Source organism: Acomys minous, assembly GCF_964271855.1.
Source record: "Acomys minous genome assembly, chromosome: 20".
Classification (NCBI taxonomy): Eukaryota; Metazoa; Chordata; class Mammalia; order Rodentia; family Muridae; genus Acomys; species Acomys minous.
In genome coordinates, this window is record NC_140502.1 from 6,235,824 (window position 1) to 6,252,974 (window position 17,151).

General features: G+C 38.5%; 1 protein-coding gene across 1 annotated transcript in view; it reads left to right on the plus strand.

Moving 5' to 3' along the window:
• The window catches only part of LOC311590754 (vomeronasal type-2 receptor 116-like), a gene marked incomplete at both ends in the record, with an annotated part of 31,217 nt that extends 14,597 nt beyond the window's left edge, over positions 1–16,620 (plus strand). The window contains 5 exons of the mRNA XM_084770022.1: positions 8,501–8,792; positions 9,174–9,980; positions 10,529–10,756; positions 12,535–12,658; positions 15,689–16,620. Coding sequence (XP_084626148.1) covers positions 8,501–8,792; positions 9,174–9,980; positions 10,529–10,756; positions 12,535–12,658; positions 15,689–16,620 — 2,383 coding nt within the window. The remainder of the gene's footprint in view (positions 1–8,500; positions 8,793–9,173; positions 9,981–10,528; positions 10,757–12,534; positions 12,659–15,688) is intronic.
• Positions 16,621–17,151: the final 531 nt, after the last annotated feature.

Consider the following 17,151-nt stretch of genomic DNA (forward strand, 5'->3'; position numbering starts at 1 on the left):
AGGGCAGGGCTAGCTCACCTGCTCCCATGTCATCAGGGCAGGGCCCATTCTCCCAATCCCCTATCCTAAGGGCAGGGCCAGGTCTTCAACTCCCATGTTATCATGGATGGAGCACTTGGTATCATGGCATGGCTGGCTCTACAGCTCCCGTGTTATCAGGACACGGCTGGCTCTCTTGCTTCCATGTCAGGGCAGTGACAGCTCTCCTGCTCCCTTTCCATTTGACAGAATTTTTGCTTTCCTTCAAGGCATGGATGGCCTCCAACTCCTCTGTGTACTTGATATGAGGGTCATCAAACAGGTGGCAAGTAGAGGCCTCTCAAATCCTTGTTTCACTACTGTATGACCCCACCATATGAAGTTTCCTTAGTACAATGTTTATTATCTTATTTTGTGGCTTGGCAAGGCTGCCCTGCCAGTGGAAGCGATCAAATATGGGTACCAGGGTCTGTGACAGAAATAGGCTCTGCATCCCATCCTAGGAAGCCCATGGAGACAGAGCTGCCCATTGGCTACATCTGAACAGGAATCAAAGTTTTTCAACATGCATTGTCCTTGGGTCTCTGAAGGTGCCCTGAGTGCAGATTTTTTGTCTTTGCTGGTTTCCTTGTGAAGATTCTGTCCCCTCTTGGTTCCCTCCCCCCACTCTCATATAATGCCCATTGTTCTACTGTGTGTCTTAGCATCTGCATTGATGCACTGCTGGGTGGAATCTTTCAGAGAACATCTATATTAGACTCCCACCCTGTTCACCGTCTTTAGCCTCTTACTGTATCATCTCTATTTGCCCTTCTAAATGTGAATCAAGCAACATCCCTCGGGACCTCCTTGTTATTTCGTTTCATTAGATCTTTGGATTGTATCACAGATATTCTGTGATATATAAATATACATATAAAAATAAAAATAAATATAAATATATCTGCTTATATGGAAGTATATATAATGTGTGTCTTACTGGTTCAGGGTTACTTCACTGAGGATGATCTTTTCTAATTCTAAGCATTTGCCTCCAAATGTCAAGATTTCCTTCTTTATAACGAGGAGCAATATGTAAATTTACCATAGTTTCTTTATCCATCCTTTGGTTGAGGGATGTCTTGCTTCTTTTTAAATTCTGGCTATTATGGATAAAGTAGGTGTGAATATAGTTCAGCAAAGGTCTTTGTTGTATGGTAGAGTGTCTTCTGCATGTATACCAAGGAGTGGTACAGCTAAGTATTGAGGTAGAGTTATTCTCAATGTTCTTAGAAGATGCCAGATTCAATTCCACTGTTGTTGTGCAAAGTTGCATTCCCATCTACAATGGAAGAGTCTTCCCCTTTCTCCACATCCACACCAGTATATGCTGTCACTTGAGTTTTAATCTTAGCCATTCTGACAGGAGTAAGATAGACTCTCAGTGTTGTTTGGATTTGCACTTCCTTGATGAATGAGGACATTGATCATTTCTTTCACTGTTTCTCTACTATTTGACATTCCTTTTGTTGAGAATTCTCTTCATAAGTATGTATCCCATTGTAATGTGATTATGTGGTTTTGTGGTGTTCAGTTTCATGAGTTCGGATATTAGCTTTCTGTAGTATGTATGGTTGGTCATGACTTTTGCATGTGTTTAGGTGTTGTTTTTTTTTCTATTTAGAGTTCCCTTTTCTTTCTAGAAACTTTTAAGTTTCATGAAGTCCCATTTATTACTGCTTGATTTTATAGCCAGGGATGTTGAAGATCTGTTGAAAAAAGTTGTCTCCTGAGGGATCTGTTGAAAAATGTCACCTGTGGAATCGAAAATGATGGTACTGACCACTCACTGCATCTGATTGGTAGGGCAGAGCCTAGGGACTGGGCTGGGAACTACAAACTACAAGACCCTAGGAGCCATTGGTGAGAGCAGTCCACAAGGTGCAGAGCACAGGTGGGTCTGGCCTCTGGCCATCTAACTGGCCCCTGGATGATAGATGGCCAGTCCCCAGAGTATGGATGCTGATGTGTAAATGAGCAGCATTTGAGCTGTACATCTCAAAATCTGTAACTGGTTCTGTACCATGGGTGGTGATGTGTTAGTATCTGGGTCTGCTGGCTCAGGCTAGACTCCAGATGAATGGGTAGATTTGATATTAGACCACCCGACAGTCCATAGAGAAACTCAGGACATGTGCAGACACAGACAAGCTCACCAAAGCCCAGAGAGCTGCAGGCTAATTGGGATGTACCTGCCCTTTCTTTGACACAATGGCGGGCTATGCTAGCATACCAGTGTCAGTGTCTGCTGGCCCAGGAGTGATCCCAGAGTGTGGTTATGGGATAGATCTGACTTTTGGATCACCCTGTTGGTTCACCGAGGGACGGAGGGCCCAGGCAGGGACCCAGTCAGCTGTGGATGTGTTCTCCATGTCTCAGCCAAATGCCACAGGCTATGTCACAGTAGTGCACTGTATGGCAGACGGAACAAGGCCAAAGGGCCCCAGTGTGGTGGAGCTGGTTATCCAAAGCCCAGGATAACACAGCCTAATGCGATGTTTCTGCACACTCTTTCTCTCTGACAGAATTGTGAGCTCCAGAGCAACAATATTAGTGTCCACTGACACAGTTGGGGGGGGGGGAGCACGCAGTGTGTATGTGGGATAGGTCTGACTTTGGATCACTCTATCAGTCCACAGAGGGACCCAGGGCCCACATGGGCAGGGACATGGTCTCCAAAGCTGAGTCAAACATGCAGACTAGCACACTGTACCAGCACTCTCTTGAGGACTGAACGAAGGCCCAAGGTTTTCCCTATTCCAACAATTGCACTGAACTGTGAATTACTGAGAAGTAGGTTTCACTGTGCTTTTTCACTGCCTAATTGCCTACAGTTTTATAATAGACATGATCTGGATCCATGTGCTCACTGTGTATTGTTAATGTGATCCAAAAAAGTCCCACCAAGCTGCAGTGACCTGTTAACACATCTGATCATGATGCTTTTTATTGTTTCACCTGAATGTTTGTTCACTCTAGTCACCCAACCTTGCTTAGTGGAGTCTATTTATTTTAGGGGTTATCCTTTCATTACCACATCACAATACACTGTACCTTCACTGCCCTACACTCCTGGTGTCTAGGAAGTAGATCACTGCTCAGAATGATGTCTTTCAGTACACTAAGTGAATGGATAGCTCTAGAAGCAGGTATGGATCACAAAGACATGTTGGCAGAAAGATTCACACACGATAAAAGAAAAGAGTAGAAGTTGAGAAGCTTAAATATCAGAATATAAAGAGGGTATTTATTTTTCACTGTAACTAAGTAAGTGAGGAATGTATCTGGACTATTGGCTTTTCCAAAGTGGGAAATAAGGTGATTGTGGTGCGAGAAGACACCATACTGTTTTTTCAGATACAGATTTATTTATCACCTTGAAATTCAGAAACACTCAGAGTCAATAGGAAGAGTTGTTTCCACTGATTGACCTTGGTTTGGAAAAACATATTTCACATATTTTTCTTGTGTGTGCATGGCATGGTTACTTTTAGCCCTTCTCCCAATTCATCTTCCATAGCAGCCTCTGATGTAGCTTGTTTTCATCAGCCAAAGTTGTGAAAAGTTTCTTACTTCAAACTCGGCCATAATTGCCCAACCAGAATCTTGATCCCTGAGCTCTTATTGTCCATCTTCTTTGCTGAAATAATGGTGCCTGTGCCCAGAGAAGAAGACTCAAAACATATTTTCCAACTTGTTTTAAGCAGAACACAGGGCCTCAGATGCAGAGCCTAAGGGAACAAAGAGTTTCAGAACTCTCCATGATATTGGAGGAAGTGCCAGGAAGAACTTGGGGTGATTATCATAACTGCTGCACTCATTAAAAAAGTTGAGGTGCACATGTTCGCAAGCACTTGGGCTGAGTATATTCCTGCTGGGCATTGTTAGATCTGTATCTACCCAAACAAACACAGTTTTATAAAGATAACTGTAACACAGCATACGCATGGCTGGGCATATACTTGTGTTGATAGGATGTTCTGGATTTTGACCTTTGGGCTCCTGTATATTCCGAATTTTGTGGGTTCCTTTACTGACAATGACTGCTATGTAACAATAAAGGAAGAGTTTCACCGTGAAGGAGATGTGACACTTGGTGCATTTTTCCCTCTTCATATTTTCTACACAAGCAAAAACGTTCCTGTTATACAGGAAACACAGATATTCCAGGACAATCTCATACAGTTAAGTACAATTATTCATCGTAAAAGTACAAAATTCTTGTAACTTCAGTGATACGTGAATTATAACTGTTTTTCTTCAATCATTTTTCCATTCTCAAATATAGTCAAGTATATTATCATGTGTACGCTCTTTCTAAGGAAAAGTGATAATTATCACATTATTCGTTTGGTTTTCCTCATATGCTATTTGAACATTAAGTTGTTCATTTGTCATCCTTGTAAAGCCAGATAATTTTAATATTTTGAGTGTTATGGTGTCAGAGTATGGATAAGTTAATAGTACTTCTGGGCTGTCTTTAAGTCTAGATGTGGTCTTGTGAGAAGAAATGATGCCACTGAATCTAGAGACTCCTAAGTGCGTAGCATATAGTTAAGTTGATGAATATTAACTATGTTATGTACAACTGGTTTCATAGCAGGTCTGTCACCATTAAATTTTGGGAGCAACTTCTTTACATATATATTTTTATATCTCATTTATTTGTAACTCAGTGTTTCTTAACTAATCTATTTTTATCCTCAGACAGATAATTAAGTGTTTATCAGTTTTCAATGCCTTTCCTTATTTGTATGGATGCACCAAATAATATACATTATATGTGAGGGTGGGCCCTTAAGATTATTTGTTTTTTGCTTATCTGAAATATGCCATGTTAAGGACTAACATCAGAACAGTCTTATTTCCTTAGACAATTTAATGACAAATATTCACATATTTCTCTGTATAGAGGAAATTAAGTGTGCTTGTCCAATAAAGACATCTTTAATCTCTCTGGAACAATTTTTTAAAAACTCTGAAATAAAGCAATAGAACTTGTAAATATATGAATATATGAGAAACTCAATAGAAAGAAAATAGGTAGAAATTTACAAAATAACATATAGTTATGAAGATTAATTGTGCTCAGTGTGACATTATTATGCATTTGCTACAACATTAATGTGGTGTTAAGTAAAAAAAAATCAAGGACAGTGGAGAAAGAAATATGTTCAGGTATAAAAAAAAGTCAGAATTTTGGGGGTGATGACACATTTAAACTAATGTTAAACTAAATAATGATTTGCAACTAACATAGCATGGATGGGCACAAATCCAAAATTTCATATCTAGATTCAATACTTTGTAAGTCAGTGCAATTATTGAAGGCAGATACAATTTCTTGAGGATCATATTTTATCTAAAATAAAATCACAAATTTGTCTCCGAGGCCTAGCAGAGTGGGAGCTCTGGATGCTGGGTGGAACCTCTTTAGTTCATCATAGCTAATATCCCTAGTTACTCTCCTTTTCCTCACTCTTTACTTTCAGAAGCTCAGGTACCAATGTACAAAATTATGTATTTTTCTATATTATGTAACAAAAAACCCATATATGAAAAGATTATACTTTCAGTTTTTTGTTAATGGGCCAGGGATGTCTTTTTTGTCCTTAATGAAGAAAAGGGCTGTATCCTACATGTAGTATTCAACATTTTACATGGTCAAAAATAAACTCAAAGTAGTTCATGAAAAAGTAGTGTTTTTACAATGAGAGATTCACAATCTCTGAATCCCACACATTGAGTTCCTGTACTGACTTCTTTCAGTGATCAATTATTAGGTAGAAGTGTAAGCCTAATAAAAATTTTCTTCTTCATCTTGTTTTTTGTCAAGGTATGTTATCACAGTAATTCTAAGCAGAATAAAGACAACAGGTAAATCTTGTTCTCCCTAGTTTCCTCACTACTTAGCAAATAATAACCTTAAGTAAACCATTTTGTTTAGGTTTTTTTATTTTAGTGTGTGTGTGTGTGTGTGTGTGTGTGTGTGTGTGTAGACAGGTACTCCTTTAACTCTACACAGCTCTGATTGTCCTGGAATGTACTATGGAGACCAGGCTGACATAGGCTTCACAGCGATCTCTCTGGATCTGCATCCTGAGTTCTGGGATTAAAGCCTTGCCCTACCATTCTCTCTCTGACCTATTTGTCTGTCCCTGTCCCTGTCCCTGTCCCTGTCCCTGTCTCTTTCTCTGTCTGTCTCTGTCTCTGTCTCTGTCTTTCTCTCTATAGTTTTATTGAAATAGGAGAGTTCCCATGTATGTGGTTGACCTCTTAGGTGTCACAAGAGTGAAGAAACTGACTCTCAACTCTCAGTAATTTATCAAGTCTTAATAGCATCTCAGCTAGGAGTGGCATTATTTTTAGCCATCTCCTTCTCCATGCTGATATTTTGCTTTATTTGAGCACACATGTTCTGGCACATCCTTTCATAAGCACTGTGAGTTCATGTGTGCAACAAGACTGTTGTGGACAGAAAATATTGTTTCCTTGAGGTAATCCACAGCCTCTGAGCCTTATAGTCTTCCCACTTCTCTTCATCCACGGTCCCTCAGTTTTGTTGGAAAGGTGTGATATGTAAGCCACATTTATGCTTGAACACTTCATAGTCTATTATTATATGTACCATGAGCACTCATTGGTTTCTGTATTATTTACCATCTCCCCCCAAAAGAAGCTTCTGTGGTAAAGGTAGACAGATGAACTAATCCATGGGTAGGTGCAGTAGCAAGCAGTAAGGAGTTGATTTCTTGCAATATTAATTTAGCTGAATAACAACATTTAATTTACCCCTTGTGTCTATAACCTACTAGTTACAGATTCTGGCCATTTTTATGGTACATGTGTTGCATACCATGGAAGGGGATTTATACTTAGTCAGGCAAAGGTTTGTTTCACATATAACATGTGTGCCCATTTTTGTAACATAGGACATATCATACAAGGCCTGTCATTACTGTATCCCTCTTCGTACACAGAGGAGTAAGAGTGGCATTACTTTTTATTTTCTTTGGTAGTATGCCTAGGACCTCCTTCTAGAAGTATGAGATGTAGACGGGAAATATAAAGCACCCAGCTGGGTAACAACTTGATGTCTCCATGTTTTTAATTCAAGTTTGTAGTATCCAGAGTAATGGAGTCGTACCATCAAGTTCTGCAGGATCCAATCGTGTACCTTCCTGATATATACTCTAGATGATGAATATTAAAGATATATATGGTAATTGAATTTCTTAATGTGACTCAGGTGGTATTGTAGACATGTTCACAAAGATGCACCGACTTCTGGTCTGATTAATTTTGTAGCCTGGTGTTTTTGATTTGAGAATTCTTTATAATAGATTTTTTTACAGAAGATATTTGTTTTTTTTTAACATAAGATATTTGTATTTCTAGTGTCTGCATTCCTATTTTAGTCTTCGTAGCCTGTCACACTACTCCTAAATTTTATGGTTTTTAATATTTTACTTTGCTCAGTACAATTGCATCCTTTTTTATTACCTCTAGAGTACGACATATACATTATTTTTTTTCTTTTGGTTTATTTCATGTGAAATTTCTAGACAAATCCATTAAGTTTAAAAGAAACTCAACCTAAGAGCAGACAAATTGTAAGTCTCAGGAGCATCTGAGAAAAGAAATATAAAGAAGACAATATTACAATGTCCTTTGAGCCGGCATGCATGTCAGATATGTCAGACCAGCAGCTACTCAAAGGGAAAAAGTTTTTAAAAGGGATAGGAAAGTACAAAGAATCTGAGATGCAAATAATTAATGATGAATCCCCTCCCAAAAAAACAAAATAAAATCAATGTGACTGGAAGCTTTTGACATTCATGTAGCTGAACCTGCACTGAGACTCATATCCACATATGTGCTACACACAGCTCATCAGTATACAGAATGTTAAAAATGGATATGGATTCGTATAAGTCAATCTCAGCAGCTGAGAGAGAGAGTAAAAATATCCCCATGAGTTCAAGGACAACCTGGTCTGCAAAGTGTGTTCCAGGCCGCCTTATCCAAAAATATAATAGAAATGACAACTTGGCAATATATTATTTGAATTAATATTGTGCTGTTTGTAACAAATGATATTATGACAAAAAGTGGTTGATTGGATCAAGATATAATGATGTTTCCTAACTGTGGAGGCTGAAGGGCCAAGATATAGACAGAAAGATGGGATGTCAGAATTTAATTACTTATTCATGGACAGTTTATTTTTCCACATAAAATATAAATAAAGTAATATAATCCTAAATTAGATTTGCTGAGACCACAATTAGTGTTGATACTGTTAATCTTCCTAACTCTATCTACCTAAAATGTCCATGCTAATTCATGTCATCATGGGTAGATGTTAAAATAAATTATTGTATAGGAACATGGGCATTTGAATTAAGATAGACATTCACACTACATATGAGGGTTTGTGGTCTTTGTCTTCCTCCCATATAATTTTATGAAATCTGTGCAGGTATAAGTTGAAGAACTACCAATTTGTTCTCGCTCTGGTTTTTGCCATTGAGGAAGTCAACAGAAACCCTCATCTTTTACCCAACATATCTCTGGGCTTTGATCTCTACAATGCTGCACCTTATGAAATGAGTATCCTTATTCCTCCCATTTTTTGGCTTACAAGGATGAGGCAACCCCTATTTAATTACAACTGTGTAAGGAAGAGAATGTCACCTGCTGCCCTCACAGGAACATCAACGACCATATCTGCCCAAATAGGGAATCTGTTACAACTTTACAAAATACCTCAGGTGAGGACTCGGGTGTGGAAAGTAGGAGTCAGGTATCATATATATACACATATATATATATATTATTCGATGTCTTAAAATGTTAGAGAGGGACAATTGGAGAAATCGTCTATCAAAGGAAAGTCTGACAGTACTGGATAGAACCATATTTACTGTACTTGAAAGAGAAAAGGAAGAGAGATAGAAGAGGCCAGCTTGGTCACTGAAACTGGGTGCTTGTCAGTAATTTTATTTTGGAAAATTCTGAACTGTGCTTGATTTTTAAATTATGACAAAATCATGTTAATCCTGACTGTTTACACTTGTTTAATCAGAACTGATATTGTGTTTGATGCCAGTACTGCCAAAGCTTTTCCTCTTGTTTCCATTTTTTCCCTACAGCTCACTTTTGGGCCATTTGATCCTGTCTTAAATGATCCAGGTAAGCTTAAATTTCTCTACCAGATGGCTCCCAAAGACACATCTCTGTCACTTGCTATAGTCTCTTTGATGTTTCATTTTAACTGGTCCTGGGTTGGTGTGATCCTCCCAGATGACCACAGAGGGACTCAGTTTCTCTCAGGGTTGAGAGAAGCTATGGAGAGTAAGAACATCTGCATAGCCTTTTTGAAAATGATCCCTGGCACCTGGAATTCATTTTCCAGTTCAGTATGGAAAAATCTGGTGAATATTCAGGAATCATCAGCAAATGTAATAGTTATTTATGGGGACGTTGCTTCTTTACAAGGTTTAATGCGACACATTTTGCAACTGTTCGTGACATGGAAAGTGTGGATCTTGAACTCTCGATGGGATGTTGATAACAATTTTGATTATTTCATGATAGAGTCATTTCATGGGAGTCTCAAGTTTTCACACCACCATAAAGAGATGGTAGACTTTACAAATTTTGTTCAAACAGTTAATCCCTACAAGTACCCAGAAGATACTTATCTTCCTAAGTTTTGGTATTTGTTCTTCAAGTGCTCATTTTCTGAGGTTGATTGCCAACTTTTGGAGAACTGCCAACCCAATGCTTCTTTGGAGTTACTTCCCAGACACCTTTTTGACCCATCTATGAGTGAAGAAGGTTACAATATATATAATGCTGTTTATGCTGTGGCCTACAGTCTCCATGATATGATTCTTCAACAAATAAAGACACAACCAAATGGTGAAGGAGAAGGAATGGAATTTTCCCCCTGGCAGGTAATATCTTTTGTATTGTACTATCAGCAATGTGATATCTCACTATTTCCTAAGGCATTCAAATGTGTGTCATAGGTTTTAAAATCTCTTGCCAAGAAACAAGTATGTATTCTTCAGAGTAGAGGTAGGACCTGTAGATACTGAAGGGTAAAAGTGCTTCCTAGCAGTACCACAGTGTTCTAAGGAATCACTTTAAAGTCAACGTTACACTTCAGGGCACTCGTGCTAAGAATGGAAGGTCTAAATATATTCCAAAAGTTCCTAGGAGTCATTAGGTTTGCAAAGAACTTTGAATCAGCTGGATCCATATAACTTGGTGTCTTGCTGACTTAACGGGTATAGATCAATGATTTCACTTGAACAGAATGTGATTTTCAAGTTTTAATGCATTTTAATCCAAGAATCTTTCATCTACAAACCCACATTGATGCCTCTTTTAGAGAGGGTTTTTAGTAGGATGGGCTAAAACCACTGAGATTCTTTGTATTACTTAAAATGTTTTTAGTATTCCAATTGTACTACAACCTATATTCCTACATCTCTTTCAGTTCCTTCCTTTCCTCAAGAACACCCTACTGAACAATCACGTGAGAGGTCACTTGGGAACGAATGGGAGAAAAAATTTAGATCCAGAGTATGACATTCTCAACTTTTGGAATTTCCCAAAGGGTCTTGGATTAAATGTGAAAATAGGAACCTTTTCTCCATATGCTCCCCTTGGACAGCAGCTCTCTTTATCTGAGCAGATGATTCAATGGCCTACATCATTTACAGATGTAGGTAGTGACTTGTCTCTATACTTTGACTGTTCATAAAAACAAAAACAATTTTCAAGGTGTAATGATCCTAGAACACTCATTCAGTACCAACCAATATTAAGCTACTGATAAGACCTTCACATAAAAAATCCTACACAGACTATTTTCTCTTTCCCTGATCAATGGAAAAGTTCATATTCATATTTTATTGATGCTCTCATATTTCTTTTTTTTTGGTTTAAAATTTTATTTAGTTATTCACTTTACATCTCAATTGTAGCTACTCCTTCTTCTCCTTTAAGTCCCTCTCCTCTGTCCTTCCTTCATCTTCCTATTCCTTCTCCCATGGCCTTCAGAAAAGGGAAAACCACACCCTAAACTACTGGTATAGCTCTTCAAGTCTCAGCAGTACATCATCTTACACAGTGTCCAAGCAAGGAAGCCACACCAGAGAGAAGTGATTGAAAGGCATGCAACTGAGACCATATCAGAGACAGCCCCAGCCCTTCTGTGGAAGACCAGCATAGAGTCTAAGTTTCCTATTGCTTATATGCATATAGGAAGTCCAGGTCTAGTCCATGCCTTGTCCTTTGGTGGTGCTTCTGTCTCCTCAAGGCCCCAGGGCCCTAATTATTTGGGGCTGTTTGTCTTCTTGTAGAGTTCTTTTCCCTTCCTTTCTGTTCTAGCTCACCCCACTCTGTGACAAGGCTCATGTTGCTCTGCCCCATGTTTAGCTGTGAGTCTCAGTTTATGTTTCAACCTATTGCCAGGCAGATCCTCTCAGAGGCAGCCATGCTAGGTTTCTGTATGCAAATACAGTAGAGCATCATCAATAGTGTCATGGATTTGCTCTCTCCCGTGAAGTGAGTCTTAGGTTGGGCCAGAAATTACTTTGAACATATATTTCTTATGAATAGAGTGTCTGTTAGGATTAACTCACTGATGCAAAAGAATGATACGTTTATTTTTTTCACCCAGTCTAAGAAAAGTAAGTTGACATTTTTATTTTGTCAGCCTCTGAAAAGGAAGAAAAGCATGACAGGTGTTTATGTGTGTGTGTGGGTATGTGTGTGTGTGTGTGTGTGTGTGTGTGTGTGTGTGTGTGTGTGTGTGTTTTATGTGCATTATACTTGTTTTTCTACCTTGAGTAAATAGTCAACAAAAGCCACTCACAGGAGAATAGGTTTGCTCTGGCTGACACTGTGACCATGCTGTATATCATGGTTGAAAAAAATGTTTGAGGAGCCAGAGGAGGTGATGAGATCATGTTCACAGATCAGAATCAGAGATCAAAGAATATAATTGTGTACTTTCTATCTTCTGCCCATATTTGTATGACAGTAAACAATGAAATACTGACCCCATTTTGTGATTTTTCCCATTTCTTATAAATGTATCTATAAAATTCTGCATAGAAATGCCCAAAGATTTCTTTCCGTGATGAATCCAAGACCTGTGAAGTAGCCAATCAACATTCTTAACTTCATTAATATAAAAGCTCTGCCTGGTGGCCAGTAAGTATAGAGATGGCTTGAATTTGAAGTCATACATTGACCTTTTAGAACACTATTTTAGCCACCTATTCTTAACAATGGCTTCATGTATTGAACTAATATTTAAACACATGTGTTATGTAAGCCCCAAGGCTGCCAATATTAGCAATACCAAAACATACTATTTTAATCGTAAGTGTAAGCATTTCCAAACCAATATTCAATTATACTCAGAAATACTCCATTTACTCAGATTTTTTCACAAAAGTCCAAACACTTGCTAACAGCTTTCATTTCTCTTAGATTCCTCAGTCGGTGTGCAGTGAGAGCTGTAGACTTGGCTTCCGGAAAGCTGCCCAGGAAGGCAAGGCTGCCTGCTGCTTTGATTGCATTCCTTGTGCAGAAAACGAGATATCCAATGAGACAGGTAATTACAGGAGTAATGACAACTTTCTAACACATCTACAGGAGTCAGCAATAACTAAGAAAATGGATTTAGAGTGGAGAGAAGTAAAATTTACAGTGTTTTTGCATTGCGGCCATTGACCCTTCAAGAGATCCACCTTGTCCATGAATGAACAGACTATTTAATTTCACCATGAGCACAGTATGTTGAGCGCCATTTTTTTTTAATTTTCAAAGCATGCTCAGTCACATGTAGGATTCACTTAAAGTTTGGAATTCTCACATCTTGTTCATGATTACTCCCAATAAAAGATTTTCTTTTTTTTTCTTTGTTTGTTTAATACAGCATTTGACTGGAGAGTTTGTTTGATATCTTCAGTACATGTATTTTGTATCTTTACTGATTAAGTTTCTTTTGTTTAACAGAAAATATATTAATTAATATAATTTGTTCTTTTTAAATCTTTCTCACCCTTTTTAGTTTTAGTTTTTAAAATTTTATTTATCTATTAATTCATTCATACTACATCTCAATTGTTATCCCTTCCCTTCTATCCTCCCATTCCTCCCACCCTCCTGCTTTCACCCTATTCCCCTCTCCTATGACTGTGAGTGAGGGGGACCTCCTCCCTCTGTATATGCTCATAGGGTATAAAGTCTCTTCTTGGTAGCCTGCTATCCTTCTCCTGAGTGCTATTGGTCCTCTCCATCAAGGGGACCTGGTCAAATATGGGGCCCCAGATTTCATGTAAAAGTCAGTCTAAATCTTCACTCATCTTAGAGAATGACCTGCCCTTTGGCTAGACATGGGTAGGGGTTCAATGTTTACTGCATGTATTGTCCTTGGTTGGTGCCATAATTTGTGCAGAACCCCTTGGTCTGGATCTGCCCATCATGATATTCTACCTGTAGGTTTCTAGGACCCTATGAATCCTTCTATTTCCCCATTGTCCCATACATCTCTCACCTAGAGTCCCACAAGTATGTCCTCACATCTATCCCACTTTCCTGGTAGGTTCAGACTTTCATGGGACATGTCCCTTGGGCTAGTGTCTAGTATAAGTGAGTGCATACCATTTGAATCTTTCAGTTTGTGGGTGAACTCACTCATTAGGATCATTTCTAGTTCAATCCATTTGTCCACAATTTTTGGGAATTCCTTGTATTTTAAAATATTTTTAATTGAAAAAAAATCATTCATATTACATCTCATTTGCTATCCCATCCCATGCATCCTCCCATTCCTCTTGCCTTCCCACTTTCACCCCATTCCCCTTCCCTATGACAGTGACTGAGGGGGAACTCATCCCTCTGAATATGATGCTAGAGTATCAAGTCTCTTCTTGGTAGTCTGCTATCCTTCTCCTGAGTGCCATCAGGTGTCCCCATCAAGGGGACATGGGCAAATATGGGGCACCAGAGATCATGTGAAAGTCAGTCCCCAGTCTCTACTTAACTGTGGAGAATGTCCTGTCGATTGGATAGATGTGGGTAGGGGTTTAATGATGACTGCAGGTATTGTCCTTGGTTGGTGCCATAGATTGAGCAGAACCCCTGAGCCCAGATCCACCCATCATAGTGTTCTTGTAGGTTTCTAGGACCCTGTGGTTCCTTTTACTTCCCTATCTCATATATTTCTCTCACTTAGAGTCCCAATATGATGTCTTCACCTCTATCCCATTTTCCTTCTAATTGAAGACTTTCATGAGACATTCCCCTTGGAATAGTGTCCAGTTATAAGTGAGTATATACCATTTGACTCGTTCTGCTTCTCGGTTGACTCACTCAATATGATCATCCCTAGTTCAATCCATTTGTCCACAAATTTTGGGAATTTCTTGTTTTTAATAGCTGCGTAGTATTCCATAGTGTAAATGTACCACAGTTTCTTTATCCATTCTTCTACTGAGGGACACATAGGCTGTTTCTATGTTCTGGCTATTATGAATAAGGCCACTATGATCATGGTTGAGCATATGTCCTTGTTGTGTGCTGGAGCATCCTCTGGGTATCTTCTGAGGAGTGGAATAGCTGGGTCTTGAGGATACCCTATTTCCTGTTTTCTGAGATATCATCAGATAGATTTCCAAAGTGGTTGTACTAGTTTGCATTCCCACCAGCAATGAAGGAGTGTTCCTCTTTCTTCACATTTTCAACAGCATGTGGTGTCACTTGAATTTGTAATCTTGGCCCTTCTGATGGGTGTAAGATGGAATCTCAGAGACATTTTGATTTGCATTTTTCTGTTGACTAAAGACGTTGTCTCTCCTTTTTTTGAACACAGACTTTTATCATACTATATAATCTGAATCAATTTTCCCCTCCCTCTGTCTCCCTAATCCTCCCCACATCCTCTCTGACCCATATGGACTCCTTATCTATCTCTCATTAGAAAATAACAGGAAAACAAGCCCAAGAAGCAAATGTTAAGAGTAGAACATTTGGGTATTCTTTTTTAATACCTAGAAATATTTGAAGAATTCTCTCCCTATAAGTTAAAACATGCTATATCTATATGTACCAATAAACTACTAGTGGATGACTTAAAATTCAAGGATGTAATGGCATTTATTATTTCAAATCATTCAAAGTGTGAACCAAAGTAGTGTACACAAAAATTATATGTAAATAAGTAAATATATGACCCTATGCTTAGAACACCATATAAGAAATGAATTTAAAATACTATTTTCTATATTGTAATACATACACCATTAAGTATATATGTACAAAAATTCATGATTTAAATAAGGTAATATTTGAGTGAAATCATGTTTATACAATATTATCCTCTAACTTATGATTTATAAAATAGATGCAAATTCAGGGGAAGGATCCAAAGTCAAGGAAAAAAACATTGGGTTGCTTCCATTTTTGTTAAAATAGACAATGATAGCTGCATAGATTTGAAATTATTCACAGACTATTTAAAATTTTCTGAAACAATGAAAAAATAAGTCAAAAAGTATTTCACTAAGCTATGGCTGTGTAACAACTTATAGTGAAGGAAAATCCTGAGGATTGATTCACCGTCACCTTCATTTCTGAACAGATATGGATCAGTGTGTTAAGTGTACAGAAAGTCACTATGCAAACTTGGAGAAGAACCACTGCCTCCAGAAATCTGTGAGCTTTTTGGCCTTTGATGACCCCTTAGGTATGGCTCTCACCATCACAGCGCTGTGTTTCTCTGTTCTCACAGCTGTGGTTCTTGCAGTCTTTGTAAAGCACAGAGACACACCCATTGTCAAGGCCAATAATAGGATTCTCACCTACATCCTTTTATTGACACTCATAATCTGTTTCCTCAGTTCCTTGCTCTTCATTGGAAAGCCCAACACAGCCTCGTGCATCCTGCAGGAGACAGCATTTGGAATTTTGTTCACTGTGGCTCTCTCCACAGTGTTGGCCAAAGCTATTACAGTGGTTATTGCATTCAGGGTCACTGTTCCAGCTAGAATGGTGAGGTGGCTAATGGTATCAAGGGCCCCTAATTTTATTATTCCTGTATGCACTCTGATTGAACTTGTTCTCTGTGGGATCTGGCTGCTTACCTCTCCACCCTTCATTGATCAAGATGCTCATGCTGAACATGGCCACATCATCCTTCTGTGCAACAAGGGTTCAGCAGTTGCCTTCCACTCTGTCCTGGGGTACCTGTGCTTCTTGGCACTTGGGAGCTACACCATGGCCTTCTTGTCCAGGAATCTGCCTGATACATTCAATGAAGCCAAGTTTCTGTCATTCAGCATGCAGGTATTCTTCTGTGTCTGGGTCACCTTCCTCCCTGTCTACCACAGCACGAAAGGGAAGGTCATGGTGGCTATGGAAGTTTTCTCTATCTTGGCTTCCAGTTCAGCACTCCTTGGCTTGATTTTTGTCCCCAAGTGCTACATCATTTTGTTAAGGCCAGATAAGAACTCCTGTGTTGACATCAGGCATAAAATCCATTCAAGAAATAATAGCCATTTAAACTTTAGTTAAAATTAATATTAATCTATGTTGATAATTTAAAGACAATGGTTGAAACCAGTGCCACACCATTCTATATCTGTTATTTAGGTGTAATTGGATAAGAGTATGAGGTTTCATAAGTCCTCATTCAATCGTACTAAAGTCCCTTTGCACTGGAACCATTATTATTTTCATATTTAAAATCCATGTTATCCTTTCCTCAGTAGTAGAATTTCACTATGTATAGTTTGTTAGCCTTCAGCATCTTAATTATAACACTGTAGAATAAACTCATGGGTATCTACCTGTCCCTGCCCACAGAGTGCTGTACTTAAAATGTACCATCATGTTTAGACATGTTGTATTTATGTGATCCTTCATTGATTAAAACCCATTAAATTTCATGTAACTTACTTGTTTATTTTTGAACACCAGAAGATTCTGTTATGTTCTACCATGTAAATTGAAATTTACGGCAGCGGAATGTTTCTCACGCATCAGTTTTAAGGCTCTTGGTTCTATGCTTTTGAGAAGAAATTTCATGATTCTGAAAGAATGTAG